The sequence below is a fragment of the Lepidochelys olivacea genome, assembly GCF_965140295.1.
Source record: "Lepidochelys olivacea isolate rLepOli2 genome assembly, chromosome: 1".
Classification (NCBI taxonomy): Eukaryota; Metazoa; Chordata; order Testudines; family Cheloniidae; genus Lepidochelys; species Lepidochelys olivacea.
The window spans coordinates 246,343,215-246,369,630 of record NC_140411.1 but is presented as its reverse complement, the minus strand read 5'-3'; the positions used below and the strand labels follow the sequence as shown (position 1 = coordinate 246,369,630).

General features: G+C 42.2%; 2 protein-coding genes across 3 annotated transcripts in view; both read right to left on the bottom strand.

Annotated features, from left to right (window-relative positions):
• The window catches only part of FGD4 (FYVE, RhoGEF and PH domain containing 4), a 183,952-nt gene that overhangs the window by 47,714 nt on the left and 109,822 nt on the right, over positions 1-26,416 (bottom strand). For both annotated transcript variants that reach the window (XM_084617712.1, XM_084617713.1), the window contains exon 2: positions 17,956-18,117. In XM_084617712.1, the coding sequence (XP_084473838.1) occupies positions 17,956-18,117 (162 nt within the window). The remainder of the gene's footprint in view (positions 1-17,955; positions 18,118-26,416) is intronic.
• BICD1 (BICD cargo adaptor 1) overlaps positions 18,018-26,416 on the bottom strand; it is a 398,310-nt gene continuing 389,911 nt past the window's right edge. Inside the window, exon 8 of the mRNA XM_084617584.1 lies at positions 18,018-18,117. Within this exon, the coding sequence (XP_084473710.1) occupies positions 18,088-18,117 (30 nt within the window). The 3' untranslated portion in view covers positions 18,018-18,087. The remainder of the gene's footprint in view (positions 18,118-26,416) is intronic.

Here is a 26,416-nt window from a genome sequence, read left to right as displayed (position 1 = left end):
GTTGACTTTTGCCCAACAATTTATGTTCTTCTATGTGTCTGACAGTTTTATTCTTTACTATTGTTTCAACTAATTTGCCCGGTACGGACGTTAGATGTACCAGTCTGTAATTGCCAGGATTACCTCTAGAGCCCTTCTTAAATATTGGCGTTACATTAGCTATCTTCCAGTCCTTGGGTACAGAAGCTGATTTAAAGGTCAGGTTACAAACCATAGTTAGTTAGTTAGTTCCGCAATTTCACATTTGAGTTCCTTCAGAACTCTTGGGTGAATGCCATCTGGTCCCGGTGACTTGTTACTGTTAAGCTTCTCAATTAGTTCCAAAACCTCCTCTAGTGACACTTTAATCTGTGACAATTCCTCAGATTTGTCACCTACAAAAGATGGCTCAGGTTTGGGAATCTCCCTAAAATCCTCAGCCATGAAGATCGAAGCAAAGAATTCATTTAGTTTCTCTGCAATGACTTTATAGTCTTTAAGTGCTCCTTTTGTATCTCGACCGTCCGGGGGTCCCAGTGATTGTTTACCAGGCTTCCTGCTTCTGATGTACTTAAACATTTTATTATTACCCTTTGAGTTTTTGGCTAGCTGTTCTTCAAAACTTTTTTGGCTTTTCTTACTACCAAATTTAAATGTAAAAATATAATGTTTATGCTCTTTTCTATTTACGTCACTAGGCGTCCCGTCCTCCCCAGCCCAGCTAGAACTAGAAGCTGAGCCTGGCGCAGGGTAAGAGCCACCAGCCCAGTCTTCGCCAGTGCTGCCTCCTGTCCCACGGTGATTTACCTCTGCCGGTTGCCCTAAGCACCTGAAACATACTGCTTGGGAGGGTTGCATGACCGATCTTGTGGCTTCCCTTTGCTGCCCTGTCAGAAGCTCATTTTTCTGCAGGGATGCAAAGACATCCCTGAGTATATAAATTCTGTGAATGCAGAAGTAGTGCAGAATTCCCCCAGGAGTAATAGTTGCATATATACCGTACTGTCAGGAACAACCATGCCCTGGCAGAAAGATGCAATTGACCTAGCAGCTTTTCCATCTCTACCTTGCATTAGTGTACGAGAGGAAATAGTGAATTCTACTACCAATAGAGAACTTTGCTATCAAGGAGTAGCTTTAGTGACAGCTTCAGTACAAATAAGAGTGTACATGTTACTTTAATCTATTTAAATAGCCAGAACCCTTTCCCAAAGAGTTTATAACTTCAATCATACCAACATCAAAGGATGATAAATGAAACAACAGTATGAAAGAACAATGGAGAAGGATGAGGGTCACAGTAAGAAATGAGATGTTTCTTAGGTATGCAACTGTTCTTGGCTCTTAACATTTATATTTATTAATTAATATACATGCCTATGGTCCAGGATATAGACTAGACTAAGAACAGTGGAGAGGAGATGAGCGCTGGAAAGGTAACTCAACATGCCATATTTTTAAATGAATTGCATTATGATCACTGAACAAGTGAAACAATTCTCACCAGCATTTTGTACAATGAGCTGCTTTCCAAAGAAATTAAATATGTTTGTTCCATCTGCCTGCTTGCTGCTATGAAGCACTGTTTTCTCTTTACCGTTCTCCCCTCTCATATGCAGTTCTCAGGAGGACTGACAGATCTAGGCCAGTGAGCATCAGATAATTGTCAGAGATGAATAATTAGATAGCTAGCTGAACTAAAAAAAAAAAAGTGATGAGACAGCTGAAAAAAACCAGACAGGCTGGGAAGAAGCAGGACACAATGGAGTATGAGCTTTCGTGGGTGAATACCCACTTCGTCAGTTGCATGTGGGTATTCACCCACGAAAGCTTATGCTCCAATACGTCGGTTAGTCTGTAAGGTGCCACAGGACTCTTCGCTGCTTTTACAGATCCAGACTAACACGACTACCCCTCTGATAACGGAGTATGGGCAATCCAATTTCCCTGGGGGAAAAAGATGGAAGGACAAGAGGAGTTTGGGTGGATTTAAGACCACAATTAAAAAGATGTATAGCAACATTTCCTATGATGCATTTCATCGAGTAACTATAATGGGCTTTGTACAATTGTAGAAAATCAGTCAATCAGTTTGATAAGTAATTAATACTATTGTGAGAATTCCTAAAAATTGCTGGTGTTGATGGAGTTTATGTTTAGCAAATACAAGTGGTGCATGTTTGGAGCAGAAAATTTTTTTTTCTCCCCTCATTGAACCCTATATTCATTTTGGGGAAAATCAGTTTCTAGATCCTTCCTAAACAAACCACGGCCAGAGGTGGTCAGACCTCCTTCTAGCTGGTAGCAATAATGTCAAGGCAAAATCCTGGTTCCACTAGAACTGACAAGTCACGGAGTCCAGGGTGCCCCCCCACCTCCCCCCGCAGCAGGTAAGATTTAGTTAGAGATATTTTTAGTAAAAGTCACAGACAGGTCACTATCTGTGACTTTTTGGTTATTTCCTGTGGCCTGTCTAAACAAGCCCAGTTCCCTCAGCCTCTCCTCGTAAGTCATGTGCCCCCGATCATTTTCGCTGACCTCCACTTGACTCTCTCCAATTTGTCCACATCCTTTCTGTAGTGGGGGGCCCATAACTGGATGCAATACGCGAGATATGGCCTCACCAGTGCCGAATAGAAGGGAATAATCACTTCCCTCTGTCTGTTGGCAATGCTCCTACTAATACAGCCCACTATGCCATTAGCCTTCTTGGCAACAAGGGCACACTGCTGACTCAGATCCAGCTTCTCATCCAATGTAATCCACAGGTCCTTTTCTGCAGAACTGCTGCTTAGCCAGTCAATCCCCAGCCTGCAGTTGTGTATGGGATTCTTCTGTCGCAAGTGCACGACTCTGCACTTGTCCTTGTTGAACCTCATCAGATTCGTTTTGGCCCAATCCTCCAATTTGTCTACGTTACTCTGGACCCTATCCCTATCCTCCAGCATATCTGCCTCTCCCATCATTTTAGTGTTATCCGCAAACTTGTGGAGGGTGCAATCTATCCAATTGTCCAGATTAATAAAGACGTTGAACAAACCAGCCTCAGGACTGACCCCGGGGGCACTCTACTTGATACCAGCTGTCAACTAGACATTGAGCCGTTGATCGCTTCCCTAACATCCTAGAGATGTTATGATGGCTGGAAAACTGGCAGGCCAGGATATGGATAGTCATCCTGGTTTTGAGAGAAAACTTAACAGGGATGGAATGGGATCAGAAGACAGGGATCGAACCCAAGCAGAGACCCACACCCAGCAGGGAAGGAAACCATCTCCCAGAAGCCCTGGGATGGGCAGGGAAATATGATGTGCCGTATGCAGCCAGCAGGGTCACTTTGCTCAAGAATGCCTATGACATCTACTAAGTCCCAGTGGGGTGTTGAAAGGCCAGCTATATCCCAACCTCTCAGAGTTAACAGCGTGACTGAATTATTCCACAGCCTTGGATGGGCTCTCAAGAGAGTACTGTCTCCTGCAAAGATGAGTTTTGGCTTTACTGGGGAACGTTCTGTTTTGCCAGAAGAGAGCCATGGTATCCACACTGGAGCTTTAGGAGATCTTTTAGATCTCCTGGGTCCAAGTCATTCAGCATCTTGAAGATAAAGACAGAGACCTGGAACTTTATTTGAAGTTCTATGGGAAACCAGTGTATAGAGTAGAGAACAGGTTTGACATGGCTCACAGTAGTTTGCATAGCTGAGGAGATGTGTTGAAGCATTTGGCACTAGCTGGAGTTTCCTAAGCACCGAAGTCTTCATGCTGCGGTATACTGCAGTATTGTAGTCCAGCTGAGACCATGTATAACTGAGGCCACGTCTTTGGCCATCAGGGAAGGACAGAGTCTCCTCACCACCTGGAGATGGTATTAAAGCATTACTCACAGTTGCTGCTATGTGAGAGCTCAGTGATAGCGAGGAATCCAAAACCACTACTAACCTGTAGTTAGAACATCCTCCAGAGTTACAGATGTACTGAGATGTCTTTGTAAGGCGGCTTATTAGAGATGCAGTAAATCAACTTTTTTTTTTTTTTGGTTTGCCACATAACAGGACTTAAATTTCATCAGGTATGAAATAAGAACTTACAACAGATAGATCATGCAAGTGGAAGAACACTAGCATCCAGAAGACAGACCATCTGTCCTGTTTGTAACATTGTGTGTGATTATGGTAAAGCCGAGCCGAGGCTAGGGCTCAGACATATCTGTAGTGGGAGCAAATTCCAAACTACCTACAGCTCTCTGTCCCAGTGACCTAGAGCATCATATTTCACCTCTGGATGGTTAGAGAACTTTGTGGACCGTGAGGACCACAGTGATCCATGCACGTGTCACCACCAGGCTGGATTATTGTCATTCACTCTATTTTAAACTGAATTTGAAGACTATGTGCAGGCTCCAGATGGTACAGAATGTGCCTGCCTGCTTTCCTTTATGGTGGAGGCTGCCGTGAGCACATCAGGACCATGCTTAAGTCCCTTCACTGGCTTCCAGTCTATTTCAGAAGCCAGTTTAGGGCTTTTTTCATAATTTTTCAAAGCAATTAATAAATCAAAGCCCAACAACATTAAAGACTGAATTTTGATCTATGAATTGCTGAGTGTGCGTGTTGTTTCCTAAGAACTCCTTTCAGCAAGAACTATCCTTTTACCAGGGTGGATAAAAATGATTTAAAAAATCAGATTTTTAAATTTTAAATAGGATTTTTTTGATAGAATGCTTTTTGAGGGAAAAACTGATCTAAAGACAGTTTTAATTAAGATACACTATAGCGCAAAGATACACTATAGCGCATTCTATATCATGGAATAGGGATTATAAATTCTAATTCTATAGTATGAGACCATATATTCATGTAATTTTTAAGAAAAGTTTTGTAAATGAGTTCCAATAGTTCATAGATTAGGGACCCAATCTTATGGAGTTCCAGACTTCTGTATAGAAAGATTAACCTAAATAATTTGATCTACTGGGTCTCCGTGCTCAGTCTAGAAAATACCATCAGAGATGCTTAGTTTTGCAGTTCTCAAACTGTGGATTTGTGTCTCCAGAGGTAACATGCCTGTTAACAGCAAAAATGTTTTTAAATAAATAAAGAGGTGAGAAACAACAGACCTCAACTCTATTGTACCTCTGCAAATTTGTGTACACAGAGTCAATCCCTTACCTCTCTCTAAAAGTGCAATGTTTCAAAAAGTTCAATGAATAGAAGATCATTGGGGGTGGAATAGATCTGGACAAGAAGTCTGGAGATAAATGTAAGAATACTTACATTTAAGAATACTTAACATTGTTTTATTTAACTAAAACAACCATTTAAAAATCTGGTGGTGTTCTCCTCCTAATACGCATGGCAAGAAAATCCTCCAAATATTAATCATTAACCTGTTGAATTGGAGATAGTTCACCTCCCAATGACTTCATAAACATCTGCATCAATTACCTTTGGTAAATGAAATAACCAAACAATCATTCATTTTCTGATATAACTGTAAAACTAATTTGAAAAGTTTTCAAAATAAATCACTGTTAAAAACGTATAGTTGTACCTTCTGAAAATGAAACCTACATCTATCTCTGAGTTGTGAAGAACATGTATTAAGGTTATAACAACCAACGAGAATGCACTTTTATGTAGAAAACCATGATTAAATCGAGTCTTCCTGACTAGTGATTTAAATCAAATCCACTCTGCCTTTTACCCTCAATATCTTAGACAAACTAACTTGTGTTCTACTTAAAAATCCAGGAAATAATATAACCAAAATTGAGGGGAAAGAATTTTATGTTGGATTCTGTTCAGCAGTTTATTCACTTGCTCTGGCTGCATCAGGACTGGTATGTGATGAGTGATTATTTCCAAAGATTTAAGTTATTTTTCAGACAGACACCAAGTAATTACACTTAAAGACAGGTTCAGGATCCAGGGTTAGTTTCAAATCCAAATCTTGGGTAATATGTAGGACCTTGTCTACACTTTATTTCCAAAACAGTGCTGATTACTTACACACACACACACACACCCCTTTATCTTTACTACTTGTTATCTCTCTCTCCTAAACTTTGGTAGGTTAGATCAATGTCACTTAGTGATTAATCTAACAGCAGCAAAGAAACTGGCATTGCAATTCAGTTCTGAGATCTTATTTCCTTTAATCAAAGACAGACATTTAAGGTTGGCAAGACTAAAGCAACCGCCCAAAAAACAATTTTTGAAAATCATTTCCTGCTAGTATTGGAAAAAACAGTGTACCGTACCTGTAAACTAAAGTTACAATTCTGTTAAAAATTCAGCTACTCAATGGAGCAACCCAAACAGTTTAAGGCACTTGGATTGTTTTGGTTCATGAGGGTACACCTCATTCCATCCCTCATTTCTGCCTGTTTGCTTTTTATGAACAGACAAGCCCAATACAAAATGCTTTAAGATAATTTTGATACCCTGAATGCACTCAGAGGAGCAGAGAGAGGGAGACACACAGAGCAGGCCCTGAACATACCAGACTCAAAACTATTTGTAATAGCTTTATTGCTTTTTAGCTGCAAATCTGCACTCCTCATCTTGCAACAATGTTGCTGGAAGTGGCCCTGTCTGGAGGAGGTTCTTCTGAACACATTGGACTCATAGCTAGGAGGGAGCAGTATCAGCTGCAAAACTACCTGAATTAGTCATGTTCACAGTTATCCAATAGACAGTTGGCCTTGTAATCTATAATAAGTTACTACAAATTGGTGTTTTAAAAAAAAAATCAGTCTATTTTTATGGATTTCCTACTTCTTTTCATCCATTAATTTGTTAAGTGTTTTTGTTCTTGGGGAAAATAACTAAAAAACCCCACATTTTTTTAGCTTGGTTTCAGAGAAGTTACAACAGGACGTTAAGGCAATACAGAAAGGCTATTAAGCAGAGCAATGTTTATATACGCCCTTCACTATAAACAAGGTTCTTTTACCAGAGGTTTTATGTACAGATAGCACAGCTTTATTTTGTTCATGTTTCTTGAATAGACCAAAACTTGCCCTCAACACCCACTGACTTTTTTCCTCCCTTAAATGAGACACAAATTCGATATTTATGAAAGGTGCTGGAGTGGCACCATTAGAGAGTGACCTCCTCACTTATCCACAGTACAGGCAATAGCAATGCTAGTTTCCGCCACATCAGCAATGTGCCTCAAGCTAACCTGCATGGGTATTATCTTAGGAAGAGAGAATTAGTCTCCATACTTCTTCATTTCTCTGTGGAGACCAAGGTAAAGGTTACTAATCATCACAGAAATTGCGGTCACAACCGGCACTGTGGATATGTCCATCTGGAAGTAAATTGAGATCAGTTTATTTCTTAGAGGACAAAATTTTTAGATTGCAATGACTTTTGGTCACTATCAACCTGTGCTAAATGTTAACCAATGACTTCAAGGTGAAAAGCTCTACATCCCACAACCAGCATTCTTAGCACTGACATTTTTGTATACCAGAATGTATACCGCACATAAAAACATGGTTTGTGTTTTATATATTCTAATTCAACTTGTAGCTATGAAATCACAGAAATGTAGAACTGGACGGGACATTGATAGGTCATCTAGTCCAGTCCCCTGCACTGAGGCAAGACTAAGTATTATCTAGATCACCCCTAACAGGTGTTTGTCTGACCTGTGCTTAAAAACCTCCAACAAAAAGATTCCACAACTTCCCTAGCTAATTTGTTCCACTGCTTAACTACCCTGACAGTTAGAGGTTTTTCCAAATGTCTAACGTAAATCTCCCTTCCATTGCTTCTTGGCCTGTTCTCAGCGGTTAAGGAGAACAATGAATTACCCTCCTCTTTATAACCACCTTTTATGTACTTGAAGACTTATGTTCCCCGCCTTCTCTTCTGCATACTAAATAAACCCAAATTTTTTCAATTTTTCTCACAGGTCATGTTTTCTAGACCTTTAATCATTCTGGTTGCTCTCCTGTGGACCTTCTCCAATTTGTCCACATCTTTCCTGAAGTGTGGAACCCAGATCTGGACACAGTATTTCTTGCATCTTGCTTACAGCATTCGTGCTAATACGTCCCAGAATGATGTTCACTTTTTTGCCACAGTATTACATTGTTGGTTCATATTTAGTTTGTGATCCATTATAACACCCAGATCCTTTCCTGCAATACACCTTCCTAGGCAGTCATTTCTGATTTTGTATTTGTGCAATTAATTATTCCTTCTTAATTGTAGTACTTTGCACTTGTCCTTATTAAATTTCATCTTCATTATTTCAAACTATTATGTTGGATCACATTAAAGAAGTTCTGTATTAAAATCACAAATGAGTTTCATTCCCCATAGTTTAAATTCCAGCGTATTACTAATGAAGAGATCTCTTGGTTTTTGGTACTGTTTCTCTCCCTCTATGTGTGAAACTTGCAAGCTGCTAATTGTGTTAGTACATTCTAAGACAGAGTCTGTTCTCAAAGCAATTCACACAGAGAGAGACTCAAAGCAATACTTTTTAACAACAGAAACAGCACCCAGAGACTCCCCCCCCTTTTGTTGTATTAACAATTGTGATTAAAATAGAGCTAGAAGATGTATGTGGATGGATGCTTGGTGTGGATAATAACTGAATGATCAGGGAGGTGCCAGCCTAAGAATCCAGTGTCCATCGGCTGAAGAAGGCGTCAAGTGGAAATAACCAGAGGACCCCCCCCTCCCCCGGAGGGCAGACTGGAATCCACCCAACAGCCTCAAGAATGGGAGAACCAAAGAACAAGATAACATCTAGCAGCACGGAGCCGTCAGGAATGTGCTATCTGCTGATTGATTCAGCAACAGCATGATGAAGCAATTCCCATAGACTAGCATAGGAAGAAATTCCTATAAAAATGGACTCTAGAAAGTGAGAACTTTGGGGTCTGATTCTGCAAACCAACTTCCAGAAGCATCAGAGGAGCATCTGACAAGGCCCTGCTCCCTCCTCATGTCCAGGCCACCTGGCCAGTGGCTTGGCATGAGCAACTCTAAGGCTGGTAACTATGATAACCTTGCAGAACGTGTGTGTGTGTGTGTGAATAAATATGAGATTGAATGGAATGTTATAGCTGTAACTAACTGCTTACTATGATTCTTTCTGTATTCACAATAAATGTGGTATTTTGCCTTTTTCCCTTTAATAAGATCCTGCTGGTTTTTATTTTATTGGTGTAACAATTTCTCCAGTTTGTCAAGATCATTTTGAATTCTAATCTTGTCCTCCAAAGTGCTTGTAACCCCTTCCAGCTTGGTATGGTCCACAAACCTCATAAGTGTACTCTCTATGCAATTATCCAAATCATTTTTGGAGATATTGAGTAGAATCGTACCCAGGACAGATTCCTGAGAAACCTTCCAGCTTGACTGTGAATCATTGATAACTACTTTGAGTACAGTTTCCCAATCAGTTGTGCACTCATTTTATAGTAGGTTTGTTTAGGCTACATTTCCCAAGTTTGCCTATGAGAATGTCATGTGAGACAGCATCAAACACCTTATTAAAACCAAGATTATATCACATGTACTGCTTCCCCACCCCATCCTCTGCTTCACAAGGCTTGTTACCCTATTAAAGGAGGATATTAGGTTGGTTTGACATGAGTTGTTCTTGATAAATCCATGTTGACCATTTCTTATCTTTTTAATATCTTCTAAGTGCTTACAAACTGATTATTTGCTCCATCACCTTTATGACTGGGCTATAATTCTCTGGGTTGTCCTTATTCTCTTTTTTAATAGATGGGTAAATAAAGTACCTTTTTCCAGTGTTCTGGAATTTCTCCTGTTCTCCATGACTTCTCAAAGAAAATGGCTCAAATCTCCTCAGCCAGTTCCTTCAGTATCTCCTCAGGCCCTGCCAACTTGTCTAAGTAATTCTTAACTTGTTCTCTTATTTTAAGCCTCAGATCCTATCCCATTTACACTAATGTTCTCTATATTAGTCATCTGATCACTGCTAACCTTTCCGGTGAAAAATGAAACCAAAAAGGCATTTATCACTTCAGATGCTGCTGCATTTTCTGTTACTCTTTCCCTCCTCATTAAGTAATGGACCCACCCTATCCTTGGTCTTCCTCTTGCTTCTCACATATTTGTAAAATGTTTACTTGTGTCATAAATATAAAGGGAAGGGTAAACCCCTTTGAAATCCCTCCTGGCCAGGGGAAAGCTCCTCTCACCTGTAAAGGGTTAAGAAGCTAAAGGTAACCTCGCTGGCACCTGACCAAAATGACCAATGAGGAGACAAGATACTTTCAAAAGCTGGGAGGAGGGAGAGAAACAAAGGGTCTGTCTGTAGTCGTCTTGGCCGGGGACAGAACAGGAATGGAGTCTTAGAACTTTTAGTAAGTAATCTAGCTAGGTATGTGTTAGATTATGATTTCTTTAAATGGCTGAGAAAAGAATTGTGCTGAATAGAATAACTATTTCTGTCTGTGTATCTTTTTTGTAACTTAAGGTTTTGCCTAGAGGGGTTCTCTATGTTTTTGAATCTAATTACCCTGTAAGATATATACCATCCTGATTTTACCGGGGGAATTTCTTTATTTCTATTTACTTCTATTTTTTATTAAAAGTCTTCTTGTAAAACACTGAATGCTTTTTCATTGTTCTCAGATCCAAGGGTTTGGGTTTGTGGTCACCTATGCAAATTGGTGAGGCTTTTTATCCAACATTTCCCAGGAAAGGGGGGGTGCAAGTGTTGGGAGGATTGTTCATTGTTCTTAAGATCCAAGGGTCTGGGTCTGTAGTCACCTAGACAAATTGGTGAGGCTTTTTACCAAACCTTGTCCAGGAAGTGGGGTGCAAGGTTTTGGGAAGTATTTTGGGGGGAAGGACGCGTCCAAACAGCTCTTCCCCAGTAACCAGTATTAGTTTGGTGGTGGTAGCGGCCATTCCAAGGATAACGGGGGTAATATTTTGTACCTTGGGGAAGTTTTGACCTAAGCTGGTAAAGATAAGCTTAGGAGGTTTTTCATGCAGGTCCCCACATCTGTACCCTAGAGTTCAGAGTGGGGGAGGAACCTTGACATGGTGGCACAGTGGTGGGATTAACCTGAAATCATTTTGAGATCCAGTTGAGATTTTTTGAACTAGAAATACAGATTTTAAAAAGGAATTTTTAGGAAGTCCAGAAAGCAGCTTTGAAACTGAAAGCAGCTTGGTTTCTCTCTGCTTTGTGGCCAAGCAGAGACAAAAGGGGATTATCTTGTGAATTGCAGGTTTTCTTGCCTGGAGGCAGGGTACTTAACTCCTGCAGGGAAATTCACAGTCTTCCAACCCAGAGGTTTTTTTTTTTTTCTTTTCTTCCTAAAAGTAAATAGGGGGTGTGTGCTCTACCCATTTGCCTGGAGACAAAAGTGGCAGGGTTTTTTTTTAGGATTTTGATTTTTTTTTTTTTTTGTTTTACAAGGAGCACAGGTTTGAAAAGAAATTTTTTTTTTCTTTGGGCTGGGTAAGCAGTTTTCCAAGTAGTTGGAGGTTTTTTGCTTTAATTTGGGCCCAGAGCAGAGACAAGGGAATTGTCTTTTTCTGTAGGCTGACAATCACTATCAGAGAATAGGTATTCTATTCCAGCACAGCAAAATTTTACAGCCAAGTTTTGTTTGTTTATTTCTAAACCTCGGGTGTAAAGTTAGTTAAAAACAGAGAGGTTAGAATGGCCAAATCCTCAGCTCGACTACAGCTGGAATTAGCCAAATTTCAGGCTGAGGAAAAACAAAGGGAACATGAAAGACAGATAGAACTCATGCGGCTGAAGGAGGAGGAGAAGGAAAAAGAGAGGAAGCATGTGGAGGAGATGGAGAGGATAAAGGCCCAGCAGAATATACCAACAAACCCTAGCAATCCTTCTCCAGGTACCACTTCCCATCCCAGAAAGTTCCCCACCTACAAGGCAGGTGATGACACTGAGGCCTTCTTAGAAAACTTCGAAAGGGCCTGCCTTGGGTACAACATCTCTACTGACCAATACATGGTAGAGCTGAGGCCGCAGCTCAGTGGACCCTTAGCTGAGGTGGCAGCTGAAATGCCTAAAGAACACATGAACAAGTATGAACTGTTTAAATCCAAGGCGAGAGTCAGAATGGGGATAACACCCGAGCAGTCTCGTCGGAGGTTCAGAGCCCTAAGGTGGAAACCAGACATGTCATTTACCCGACATGCCTACCACATTGTAAAACATTGGGATGCCTGGATATCAGGAGCAAGTGTTGAATCTCCAGTAAATTTGCCCTTCCTAATGCAAATGGAACAATTCTTAGAGGGTGTTCCTGAGGAAATAGAAAGATACATCCTAGATGGGAAACCCAAAACTGTAATTGAGGCAGGAGAGATTGGAGCCAGATGGGTGGAGGTGGCAGAGAAGAAGAAAACTGGTCGCAGTTGGAGCGGAGACCAGAAGGGACCACCCCAGACCACACCCTATTACCGGGGGCCGCCCAAAGCCCCACCTACCTCCCAAAGAACCCTCCAGACCCCTTATCGTCCCACCACCCCGTTCTCCAGCAAACCTTCTCGCCCCAGTGACCCGTCAGCTGGACGATGTTTTAAGTGTAACGAGCTGGGGCATGTAAAGGCCAACTGCCCCAAGAACCCCAACAGATTACAGTTCATTGCACCGGAATCACACCAGAGGTCCACAGGCCCAGATACCTCCCAGATACCCTTGGAGCGGAGGGAAACTGTGAGTGTGGGTGGGAAGAAGGTCACCGCGTGGAGGGACACCGGAGCTCAAGTGTCAGCTATCCATGCTTCCTTAGTGGACCCCAATTTAATCAACCCAGAGATCCAAGTGACGATTCAACCCTTCAAGTCCAACTCTTTCAATTTGCCTACAGCCAAGTTGCCTGTCCAGTACAAGGGCTGGTCAGGAATGTGGACTTTTGCAGTCTATGATGATTATCCCATCTCCATGCTGTTGGGGGAAGACTTGGCCAATCATGTGAAGCAGGCCAAGAGGGTGGGAATGGTCACCCGCAACCAGGCTAAACAAGCCGTGAGGCCTAGCTCTGTTCCGGAAACTTCTATCAGGACCCAGTCAGAGGTGATGGACCTGGACCCCAGGCCAATGTCTGCAACAGCAGTAGTGGATCCAGTCCCAGAGACCCAGACGGAACCAGTCCCAGAACCGGAACCAGCCAAACAACCAACACCAGACCCCGTGCCAGCACTGAATCCAGTACTTGCAACCTCAACACCAGAGGGCCCCACCGAACCTGAACTGGCAGCAGCCGATAACCCTACACAAGAGGCTCAGCCGGAGCCTGAATCCCAACATAGTGCACCAGCGGAGAGCGGTTCACAGTCAACAGAAACAGCTCCATCCCCTATATCGCTTCCAGAGGGACCAAGCCTATGTCCCCAATCCAATGAGGAACTGATGTCTCCAGCATCAAGGGAACAGTTCCAGACCGAACAGGAAGCAGATGAAAGCCTCCAGAGAGCTTGGACGGCGGCACGGAGCAACCCACCGCCTCTCAGCTCTTCTAATCGATCCAGGTTTGTTGTAGAAAGAGGACTTTTATACAAGGAAACTCTTTCTGGGGGACACCAGGAAGACTGGCATCCTCAGAGACAGTTGGTAGTTCCAACTAAATACCGGGCCAAGCTCTTGAGCTTAGCCCATGATCACCCTAGTGGCCATGCTGGGGTGAACAGGACCAAAGACCGTTTGGGGGGGTCATTCCACTGGGAGGGAATGGGCAAGGATGTTTCTACCTATGTCCAGTCTTGTGAGGTGTGCCAAAGAGTGGGAAAACCCCAAGACCAGGTCAAAGCTCCTCTCCAGCCACTCCCCATCATTGAAGTTCCATTTCAGCGAGTAGCTGTGGATATTCTGGGTCCTTTTCCGAAAAAGACACCCAGAGGAAAGCAGTACATACTGACTTTCATGGATTTTGCCACCCGATGGCCGGAAGCAGTAGCTCTAAGCAACACCAGGGCTAAAAGTGTGTGCCAGGCACTAGCAGACATTTTTGCCAGGGTAGGTTGGCCCTCCGACATCCTCACAGATGCAGGGACTAATTTCCTGGCAGGAACTATGAAAAACCTTTGGGAAGCTCATGGGGTAAATCACTTGGTTGCCACTCCTTACCATCATCAAACAAATGGCATGGTGGAGAAGTTTAATGGAACTTTGGGGGCCATGATACGTAAATTCGTAAATGAGCACTCCAATGATTGGGACCTAGTATTGCAGCAGTTGCTCTTTGCCTACAGAGCTGTACCACATCCCAGTTTAGGGTTTTCTCCATTTGAACTTGTATATGGCCGTGAGGTTAAGGGGCCATTGCAGTTGGTGAAGCAGCAATGGGAGGGATTTACACCTTCTCCAGGAACTAACATTCTGGACTTTGTAACCAACCTACAAAACACCCTCCGAACCTCTTTAGCCCTTGCTAGAGAAAACTTACAGGATGCTCAAAAAGAGCAAAAAGCCTGGTATGATAAACATGCCAGAGAGCGTTCCTTCAAAGTAGGAGACCAGGTCATGGTCTTAAAGGCGCTCCAGGCCCATAAAATGGAAGCATCGTGGGAAGGGCCATTCGTGGTCCAGGAGCGCCTGGGAGCTGTTAATTATCTCATAGCATTCCCCACCTCCAACCGAAAGCCTAAGGTGTATCATATTAATTCTCTAAAGCCCTTTTATTCCAGAGAATTAAAGGTTTGTCAGTTTACAGCCCAGGGAGGAGACGACGCTGAGTGGCCTGAAGGTGTCTACTACGAAGGGAAATGTGCTGGTGGTGTGGAAGAGGTGAACCTCTCCATGACCCTTGGGCGTATGCAGCGACAGCAGATCCAGGAGCTGTGCACTAGCTACGCGCCAACGTTCTCAGCCACCCCAGGACTGACTGAACGGGCATACCACTCCATTGACACAGGTAATGCTCACCCAATTAGGGTCCAACCTTACCGGGTGTCTCCTCAAGCTAAAACTGCTATAGAATGGGAGATCCAGGATATGTTACAGATGGGTGTAATCCGCCCCTCTGAAAGTGCATGGGCATCTCCAGTGGTTCTAGTTCCCAAACCAGATGGGGAAATACGTTTTTGCGTGGACTACCGTAAGCTAAATGCTGTAACTCGCCCAGACAACTATCCCATGCCACGCACAGATGAACTATTAGAGAAACTGGGAAGGGCCCAGTTCATCTCTACCTTGGACTTAACCAAGGGGTACTGGCAGGTACCGCTAGATGAATCTGCCAAGGAAAGGTCAGCCTTCATCACACATCTCGGGCTGTATGAATTTAATGTACTCCCTTTCGGGCTGCGAAATGCACCCGCCACTTTCCAAAGACTTGTAGATGGTCTCCTAGCGGGATTAGGAGAATATGCAGTCGCCTACCTTGACGATGTGGCCATATTTTCGGATTCCTGGGCAGACCACCTGGAACATCTACAAAAAGTCCTTGAGCGCATAAGGGAGGCAGGACTAACTGTTAAGGCTAAGAAGTGTCAAATAGGCCTAAACAGAGTGACTTACCTTGGACACCAGGTGGGTCAAGGAACTATCAGCCCCCTACAGGCCAAAGTGGATGCTATCCAAAAGTGGCCTGTCCCAAAGTCAAAGAAACAGGTTCAATCCTTCTTAGGCTTGGCCGGTTATTACAGACGATTTGTACCGCACTACAGCCAAATCGCTGCCCCACTGACAGACCTAACCAAAAAGACACAGCCAAATGCTGTTCAGTGGACCGGAAAGTGTCAGAAGGCCTTTAACAAGCTTAAAGCGACACTCATGTCTGACCCTGTACTAAGGGCCCCAGACTTTGACAAACCGTTCCTAGTAACCACAGATGCATCCGAGCGTGGTGTGGGAGCAGTTTTAATGCAGAAAGGACCTGATCAAGAATTCCACCCTGTAGTGTTTCTCAGCAAAAAACTGTCTGAGAGGGAAAGCAACTGGTCAGTCACTGAAAAAGAATGTTATGCCATTGTCTACGCTCTGGAAAAGCTACGCCCATATGTTTGGGGACGGCGTTTCCACCTGCAAACCGACCATGCTGCACTAAAGTGGCTTCACACCGTCAAAGAAACTAACAAAAAACTTCTTCGGTGGAGTTTAGCTCTCCAGGATTTTGATTTCGACATCCAACACATCTCAGGAGCTTCTAACAAAGTGGCTGATGCACTCTCCCGTGAAAGTTTCCCAGAATCAACTGGTTAAAATCGTCCTTGAGATGTGGAAAATATTGTTAGTCTTTATGTACTTGGTAGTATATTTAGAGATGCATGTGTCTTATTAACTCTGTTTTCCTAGAGCTCCAGGAAGAAATCCCAGCTAGTGTTTCACCCTAGCTGAGATTTGGGGGGCGTGTCATAAATATAAAGGGAAGGGTAAACCCCTTTGAAATCCCTCCTGGCCAGGGGAAAGCTCCTCTCACCTGTAAAGGGTTAAGAAGCTAAAGGTAACCTCGCTGGCACCTGACCAAAATGACCAATGAGGAGACAAGATACTTTCAAAAGCTGGGAGGAGGGAGAGAAACAAAGGGTCTGTCTGTAGTCGTCTTGGCCGGGGACAGAACAGGAATGGAGTCTTAGAACTTTTAGTAAGTAATCTAGCTAGGTATGTGTTAGATTATGATTTCTTTAAATGGCTGAGAAAAGAATTGTGCTGAATAGAATAACTATTTCTGTCTGTGTATCTTTTTTGTAACTTAAGGTTTTGCCTAGAGGGGTTCTCTATGTTTTTGAATCTAATTACCCTGTAAGATATATACCATCCTGATTTTACCGGGGGAATTTCTTTATTTCTATTTACTTCTATTTTTTATTAAAAGTCTTCTTGTAAAACACTGAATGCTTTTTCATTGTTCTCAGATCCAAGGGTTTGGGTTTGTGGTCACCTATGCAAATTGGTGAGGCTTTTTATCCAACATTTCCCAGGAAAGGGGGGGTGCAAGTGTTGGGAGGATTGTTCATTGTTCTTAAGATCCAAGGGTCTGGGTCTGTAGTCACCTAGACAAATTGGTGAGGCTTTTTACCAAACCTTGTCCAGGAAGTGGGGTGCAAGGTTTTGGGAAGTATTTTGGGGGGAAGGACGCGTCCAAACAGCTCTTCCCCAGTAACCAGTATTAGTTTGGTGGTGGTAGCGGCCATTCCAAGGATAACGGGGGTAATATTTTGTACCTTGGGGAAGTTTTGACCTAAGCTGGTAAAGATAAGCTTAGGAGGTTTTTCATGCAGGTCCCCACATCTGTACCCTAGAGTTCAGAGTGGGGGAGGAACCTTGACAACTTGTTACTCTTTAGCTATCTTTAGAAGGCAAATCAAAGTGAATATGTAATTCAGTGGTGGTAGTGAGGGAAATATACTTCCTCCATTCAATGTGCACATTTGCATAATAAAGAATAATACCTTCAATATAAAGTGTTCTTCTCCCACCCAACAACGCACTTCACTACCTAGGGGTTCCCATTTCTGCTAGAACCTGAAATTCCCCCTTAACTCCTCCTACTCAGCTGGGCTGTTTTACTCACCATCTAGCTTAAATATAGGCTCATATCCTTCCAGCTCAGGGATGTAAGGACTCCTTTTTGGAAACTAGCGTGAGACCCAGGGAGCCCCTCAATACCAATTGGTAGAGGGTACACCAAACCATAACTCATCAGGCCTGACGCACTCGTTGCCCCAATTCACCTTTGTCATAATCTGTAGCTAAAAGGTGTTGTGTGAAGTGTCATATGCAAACCGATAATATACTGTGCCTAAACCCTAAAATTATTGTTTTGCTGGCTTGACTGTGTCTCCAATGTAAATTAAGGAAGGTGAAACCAAAGACAATGAAAAGGACATTTACTTTCAAGGTAAATGAAGGTGAGCAAGATGACCATTTAATAATCTCAAAGGGGAATAGAAGCTGCACCTCCCAGGAAGCCTGGCTGCCTGCCTCTTGAAACAGGGTCAAGTAGCCACAGAATGACTTATGTAAACAGAGCATTTGCATCTGTACTTACCTTGTGGCTTTGGATTTGAAGCTGAACGTGGGGATTGTTTAACTGGCACGTTTCCATTTATTCCCTGAGCCGCTTCATTGCATGCGTTCTGCTTGACTAGCCAGGTTGTGCTATTTGCTGAGCAAGATTTAGTTAAGAGACTCTTTGGACAGGTGCTGCTGTCTGCAGGGGGAAAAAAAAAAAGAAAAAAGCAAGCATGAATAATGCTTAGTATAGTTGGGATATAATGTTCTATACAGTATGTTCTATCATTTCACTTCTACAGAAAAAGTTATGAATGATATTGTGGCAGCCCTGGGTAATGGGTTTCACATTTCCAGTTATTGTTCCATTTAAATGTCTATAAATAGAATCACTAGATGTGTGTTCTTTCTTGGTAAAATGAAAGAAATTGTCTAGTTTTAAAAAACTTGTTGCCACATAAAGACAGCCTCCCAAATGCTTTCATATCTAGCAATATTTTGTGAACTGATTTAGATATGCAAATAGAATGACCGAACAACTATTTTGCTTTTCTCTATATTGATTTTGCCAAGATAGCACACTGAGCTACCTGGATTGGCAAATAGATACTTCAATAAAGACTACTGTAGTGGACATTTGACTGATTAAAAGGTAACAACTTTCCTATATGATCACCCACGCTGGTGATAATGGGTTATGTACATAAAGAAGGAATGTTAAAATTGCCTTTTATCTCATCTAACTGTATCTGTTATTTCATTCTCCAAGCATTCTATTATAGGCATCTGAAAAGAAACCTGCTATGATTCTCCCAGTAAGATATGATTTATGCCAACACGTGAAAAGGTATGTTATCTTCTTTGCCTAAAGACAGCTTGATGCAACACCAGAGTTGAGATCGTTTTTCAAAAACACATTGGAGATTACAAATGGGCTTGCAGTATTATTCACCCTTTTCAATCTCACTTTCAATTAATATTTAATTCTAAGTAAGCATTTCAAGACCAACTACTTCTACAATTCCACTGATCTAATAGAAAAATTAGATCAGATATTTAAGACCTTGAGTCAAATTTTTCAAAAGTAAGAGCCTTTAGTGAGGTCAGTAGGAGTTGTTAGGTGTGCAGCATTTTTGAAAGGCAGGCAGGGGGTCTAAATACAGCTTTAGGGTCTTAATTATAGGCTTTTATGTTTGAAAATTTTGATCATGGTTTCTTAAATCCTAGCTGCTAAGTAATAAAAGACAGTCTAGCATAAAAGGTTTCCACTGCAAAGTTGATGGTTAATAAATTATTTAAGATTTAAAAAACATATACAACACACACACAAAACACATCCCATCAAGGGGCTGGTTTTATGAATGGGCTAGACTACGTTCGAGATTCCTGTCAAATGAACAATCTTTTATTCAAAATAAAGAAACATCTGTCCTGTTTACAACACAATATTTGTTGATTTTTTTTTGTTAAATTTCTAAATAACTTTTAAAACTTCGAGGAGTACTTGTGGCACCTTAGAGACTAACAAATTTATTTGGGCATAAGCTTTTGTGGGCTAAAACCCACTTCACTGGATGCACGCAGTGGAAAATACAGTAGGAAGATATATATATATACACACACACACACACCCCATGAAAAAATGGGTGTTGCCATACCAACTGTAATGAAACCAATTAATTAAGGTGGGCTATTATCAGCAAGAGAGGAAAAAACCCACCTTTTGTAGTGACTATCAGGATGGCCCATTTCAAACATATGACAAAAAGGTGTGCTTATGGTGCTATTTTCTTCAAAAGCACGTGTAGTTTATCCTGGCATGTTGAATAGATTATGCTTTGTTTTCATGAAGGGTACCCAGAACTTAAACTGAAGTAGTGCAAGGAAACCTTGCTATAAGATATCCTTATACAATGTTTAGTAGTCATGCCCTGGGGACATTTAATGTATATTAACTCTCAGGAACTGTCAGCTTTGGCTTCAAACCAGTGTCTTAAAACAAACTTAATTTAGCCTGGTAGGCAACGGAAGTGCTACTTATAATCCTATTAGGCATGCAAGAAATAAAACATACTGCAAAAGGCTGCAGATTTCAGTGGACTGCAATAGATTTGTATTGCAATTGTTTTCAATCGGAGAAAAACGAAACATTTGTTTACACCTGCAAATTTGTTCTCTGCATCAAATATTTACAAATCTTGAATGAAACTCCCAGAATTTCAGTTGTGTACCAACATAATGATAGCTAGTTACTTGTACAGTGTTAATACACTAATAACTTTGGGGATGGTAAAACTAAATGCACTGGGGGAGGGCAAAGGAAGAGAAAAAGATTGGAAAACCTCACCAGGATATGCAAGAATGAGAGTGTGTGAAATATATATATATATAAATATATATATATTTCACACACTCTGGAAAATCCCACCGGGATATGAAGAATGAGAGTGTGTGAAATAACACACTCATTCTTCATATCCCAGTAGGATTTTCCAATCTATATATCTCACTACTAGGAAAGAGGGTTAGGGATCATAAAATTTGATGAGTATTTTATTAATCACTTTTGCCTATCACCTGCAGTGAGGTTAGAAAGAATCCTCCATCTGTTCTAGGCTGGGAGATGCAAAATCTAATTTTCCAGAAAATTTTAATTAGGAGAATCTAGTCATATTTCATCTGTCACAGTTAGAAGTGCCAACAACAAACAACAAAAAGGGCTGATTTGCATTTGTAAAAAGTGAAAAAATATTTTGGCAAGATGCAGATCCTCAGTCTGTGGTTCTGTAGGGCAGGACATAGGAAGTTGAAACAAAATTAGGGTTTAGGTCAGATTTTTTTTTACTTTCAATCCCGTTCAAGACACCTATGTGTCTCCAACAGCACACAATGTTTTAGGGTTTAGTCTAACTCAGTGGTTCTCAACTAGAGGTCTGGGGCCCTCTGGGGCCGCCGAGCAGGGCCAGCATTAGACTTGCTGGGGCCCAGGGTAGAAAGGCAAAGTCCCACTGCATGGGGCTGAAGCCCAGGGCTCTGAGCCCTGCCACCCAGGCCTGAAGCCTGAACAATTTCGCAGAGGTCCCTGTGACATGGGGCCCCAGGCAACTGCCCTGCCTGCGACCCCTCTAATGCCAGCCCTGGCTTTTTTATATGCAAAATACCGGTGATTGTGGCACAGGTGGGCCATGGAATTTTTAATGCATGTTGTGGGGCCTCCGAAAGAAAAAGGTTGAGAACCTCTGGACTAAGTCACAGGGACACAGACTTACTCAGTCACAAATGAAAGAAAAAGCCAAGTGTTTTCAGGAGGCAAAACTATTACAGTCTCAAAGTCCGTTTAAGAGTACAGATTTTTTTAAAAGTCACATTAATGATTACTGAATTCACAACATGTGAAAGGAAATCCAGTGGATTAATTTCTGATCCACAAAGACATACAGAGCTTCCATGGAGCTGAGCTCATTAAGCACACAGGAGGCATCAGCATCCTGCCTTTAACTTAATGTAAGAAAACTGCACCAGTTCTATGACTGCCAGGGACTGCAGTAGTGGGTGAAGGATTTGCTCCATGAGGTACAAGTCTTTCCCCGAAGGTATCATTTGGTAGAGTGAGATCTGTGGTACGAAAATCCAGTAACCCAGAACAAGCTACAGCACATAATGCGAGCGTGTTGGTAATTCTGAATACTTTTAAGTGAGAAAGCATGACCCAAAAGGGAGTGGGACTCAGAACACCTAGATTCTACCCCTGGCTACCTGCTTAGCTCCCGTAAAAAACAGTGATGTATGTATCACAGTGGACATTCCAAAAGCAAAGCTCCCAAAAAATCAGTGGGCACTTCTGAAAATTTCAGCCTGACATCTCATCTGCCAGATAGAGTTACTTAACATTGCTTACCTGACTTTGTAAAGGGACGTAAGAGAAATATGGATGAAGAAGTGGTATGAACATTTTATTCTATTTAATACAATTAACAGGGATGCACGTTTCCCAAAATTTTATGAGGCTGAACTGTGAAGATCCCTCAGTTGAGACTCACATCTGGTAAGTGCAGGTTTGTGAATACAAAAGAAGCATAGGGTTACTTGATATAATTTACACACCTAACTACAGTCGCCGATTTACTAGCACAATAAGGTAGACATGTAAATCCCATCAGCTGCATCCGCTAAATTGTACATGCAAGAAAGGAGGTTGCTTCTGGATCTTTTGGGGTGTGTATATTTACTCCAACTTTGATATGCATAGATTTGATTCTATATTCACATTTGGGGTTCAAATAAGCCCACAATTCAATGGAAACTGCAGGATTTCCACTGGTTTTGGAATGAAACCATGGAAAGCCAGAAGTTTCAAGCATCTTTGATACAAAACCAGAAAGAGCCAGTCCCAGCTCATGAACAGTAATGGTTAGAACCAAACAGGGCTTTTTCAGGTTTCTGAAACTAACTAAAACTCAGGGGGAGAGGCAGGGAATCTACACATTCAACAGCTGGCGGTGGGGAGGAAAAGAACTGCTGACTTGCCCTCAAATTGATTACACATTTGTATTTTGAAGCAATTGTCAGTTACAAACAGTAAATGCTTTAAAAAGTCTGCTCACTGTTACTCTGTTCTGCACAGAGTTCTGAGGTTAACTTAAGGTGGTGCTTGCAGTGGTAAGCAACTGATGAAATGCTGTAGGCAGTCAATGATGCTGTTAATAAGAGAAAAGCAACTCTCTGGGTAGATCTACACTACAGTGGCACAACTATCAGGGGTAGCAATGTAGCGTAACAGTTCCTCCACCGATGGAAGGAGGGTTTCTGTTGATGCAGGTAATCCACCTCTCAGAGACGGTAGCTACATCGACCAAAGAATTCTTCCAACAACCTACTTGGGTCTATACCAGGTGTTAGGTCAACCTAATTACAGTGCTCAGGGCGTGACATTTTTCACAGTTCTAAGGGACATAGCTAGGTTCACCTAATTTTTAAGCATAGACCAGGTCCTCTATCAGAGGACTAGTGGGTGGAATATTCAGGAGGAAACTAGTTTTGCTTCTCTGCAAAAACCCAGTTTGCTAAAAGCATTGTGTAAATTTCCACTGTGGCAAACATCTGGGATTATGTTTGAAGGGTTGAATTTAGGCATGGAACAGATATTTATTGGCAAAACATATGCCAAAGAGCAAATTCAAGTAAATATTAGTTCTGATATGTGAAAATTGGTAGTTTTTACTACGCTATTCTCTAGACACAAGCAAAGAGGTTTCGTACGTTGCAGTAGACACTAGAAGTACACTCCCTTCCTCTGTCCCTCCCTCACCATTATTTTCAATGGTTAAGTGTACGTTATACATCCTGCTAATGTTCTCTGGGCTACATGAATTCCCTCTTCTTTTGCTGCATATCATTTGCTGCAGGGAATAAATCAATCCTCACCAGGTTTGTTATATATCATCTTAGAGGAAGCAAGAAGGCATTTACACTGCTTCCTCCCTACTAACAATGTTTAGCGCCTTTATTGATCATGTTAATAGTGCATTTCCAAAATACTGTTTTGTTTTATCTGAGGTTCAGTTTCACACCAACAATATTCAAGCTGAAGCCTGAGCTGGATGTGGAATACTTACTACCCAGTATTTTCTGGGAGAGGCAAAATGTTTAACAAGTGGGTACACAAGTCAGCCCACCTAATCTAGAAATAATTATCTGGTGTTTTACTCCCCCAATTACCCAAGCATGACCAGTTGGTGCATCATCAACAGAAGGGTACTAAGTATTCAGTTTTAATAGAGGTTGTGCAACATATAGATGTAACAAACAGGAATATCGGATTTTAATAGCATACTTAAAGTTGGTAAGCCTAAAATTAGATACCAGAGCATTTGGTTTAAGGGTGTGAATGAGACACAAACATCCACAAACTACCTTTCCATTTCAAGGACAGTCAATTCTTGATACCAGGCAGGGTGTTTTATGATCAGTCAGCTTCACTACCCTTCCTGCTCACAAGTTTGACGCAAAAAGGAGGATAAGGGAGATTGTGCGTACATGCATGTACGCACACACAACCTGTTGTAGAACTCATGCTGGAAGATAACAGCTGAAACACTGAGATTTTATTTACAGAGGTTGCTATTAAAATGTAAACTTTTGCCAACAGTTAACACATATGGGTGTCGCCGTATTTTGTCCCATACTTCAAATAGTAGGCATCTGTGGCAACTCTGATAAGTTAAGTTGAATTTTCAATAGCTTCTTGATTTTGTGGCCTTCATTATAGCTTTATGGAGAAAAGACTATAGAAGTTCATAGAAATTACCCTTAAAATTTTATTTAAAAATGTAAGAAAATGTCAATCCTATTTTTTTTTTTTAAGTATTCTACAAAATTATATAATACTGATAAAGTTCTCAAATTCTATAGAATACTTTCAAACAATACAAAATCCCTACTAATCTCTTATATACTTTTCCGTAAATGTAGGAAAAAGCAAAAAAATTCCCTCCTCATTATCATGAGGAAAACCCCCAAAAGGGCTTAAATCAGTTTTGGGACTTTAAACAAAAAACAAAAACACCCACACATAAACACCCCTCCCCTCAAAAAAACAACCCTGAACCCCACACAAACCTAGAGGAATTTAAACTTATTAAAACTATTTGAGTCAATATATGCAGAAGATTATTTCTGCAGTAGTCACCCAGATATACAAAGAAGGCTGCCAAACCAAGTTGGCTCATTTTGTACTAAAACACAAACACAGAAAGAGGTTGAGCTGAGGAATTTAATAGTTGAACTGTTGAGTATTTTTCTATATCAATCAATTGCTTATGTCCTTATTTAATCAACAGGTTTTCTTGATCATAATCACGTCTGATCATTCAGTCTTGACACAGAAATTCTCAGAGAGGTCAATAAGAGTTTTGCCTCCCTGAGAATTGTAGGATTAAGCTTTAAGGATAGAGTGGAGCATCAACAACATGATCAAGATTTACAGCAACACGTATCTGGATCCAAACCTGAATCTTGATGTACTGTGCATCATGCAAACTTTTAGCCCTGGTCTACACTACGAGTTTAGGTCAAATTTAGCAGCGTTAGATCGATTTAACCCTGCACCTATCCACACTATGAAGCCATTTTTGTCGACTTAAAGGGCTCTTAAAATCCATTTCTGTACTCCTCCCTGAGGGGATTAGCGCTGAAATCGACATTGCAGGGTCAAACCTGGGATAGTGTGGATGCAATTCGATGGTATTGGCCTCCAGGAACTATCCCAGAGTGCTCCATTGCGATCGCTCTGGACAGCGCTTTCAACTCAGATGCACTAGCCATGTACACAGGAAAAGCCCTGAGAACTTTTGAATTTCATTTCCTGTTTGGCCAGAGCGGTGAGCTCATCAGCACAGGTGACTATGCAGTCCCAGAAACGCAAAAAAGCTCCAGCATGGACCAAACGGGAGGTACTGAATCTGATCGCCTCCTGCCCCCAGGCCCTGCTCACTACATTCCCCCTCCCCCAGTGGCTCACTCTTCCCCACCTTCACTCACTTTTCACTGGGCTGGGGTACAGAAGGGGGCTGGGGCAGGGGGTTGAGGTGCAGGAGGGGGCTCTGGGCTCCAGCTGGGGGTGCGGGATCTGGGGTGGGGCCAGGAATGAGGGGTTTGCGGTGTAGGAGTGGGCTCCGGGTTGTGGGGGGGCTCAGAGCTGGGGCAGGGGGTTGGGGCTCCAGCTTATCTCCAGCAGCTCCCAGTCAGCAGCACAGTGGGAGGGCTAAGACAGGTTTCCTCCCTGTCCTGACTCTGAGCTGCGCCCCGGAAGCGGCCAGCAGGTCCAGCTCCTAGGCGGAGGCGCGGAAGGAGGTTGTGTGAGGACCTCTTTCTTACTCTCACCCACAGGCACTGCCCCTGCAGCTCACATTGGCCACGGTTTCTGGCCAACAGAGTGCAGAGCCGGTGCTCAGGGCGGAGGCAGTGCATGGAGCCCAGTGGCCCCCTCACTTAGGAGCCGGTCCTGCTGGCCACTTCCCAGGCACAGTGCGAAGCCAGGACCGTAGCTCTACAGGACCGCCGACCGGACTTTTAACGGTCCGGTCAGTGGTGCAACCAGAGCTGCCAGGGTCACTTTTCACCCAGAACACCTGGTCAAAAAACTGGACACCTGGTCACCGTAGCCCTGTGTCTGGGTGCACCGGGGCTAGGAAGAGGGTGTGGCGTTAGGGGAGAAGCTGAGCTAGCATAGTCTGTCATTGCCTGTATGCCTGAAAGTTGGGGCCCACCCAAATTTCCACTCTTAGTTACATCACTGGTTTATATTGCTCTACATACTATACACTGAAATGTAAGTACAATGTTTATATTCCAATTAATTTATTTTATAATATTATGGTAAAAATGAGAAAGTAAGCAATTTTTCAGTAATAGCATGCTGTGACATTTGTAATTTTATGTCTGATTTTGTAAGCAAGTAGTTTTCTAGTAGTTGGGGTACACAAGACACATCAGACTCT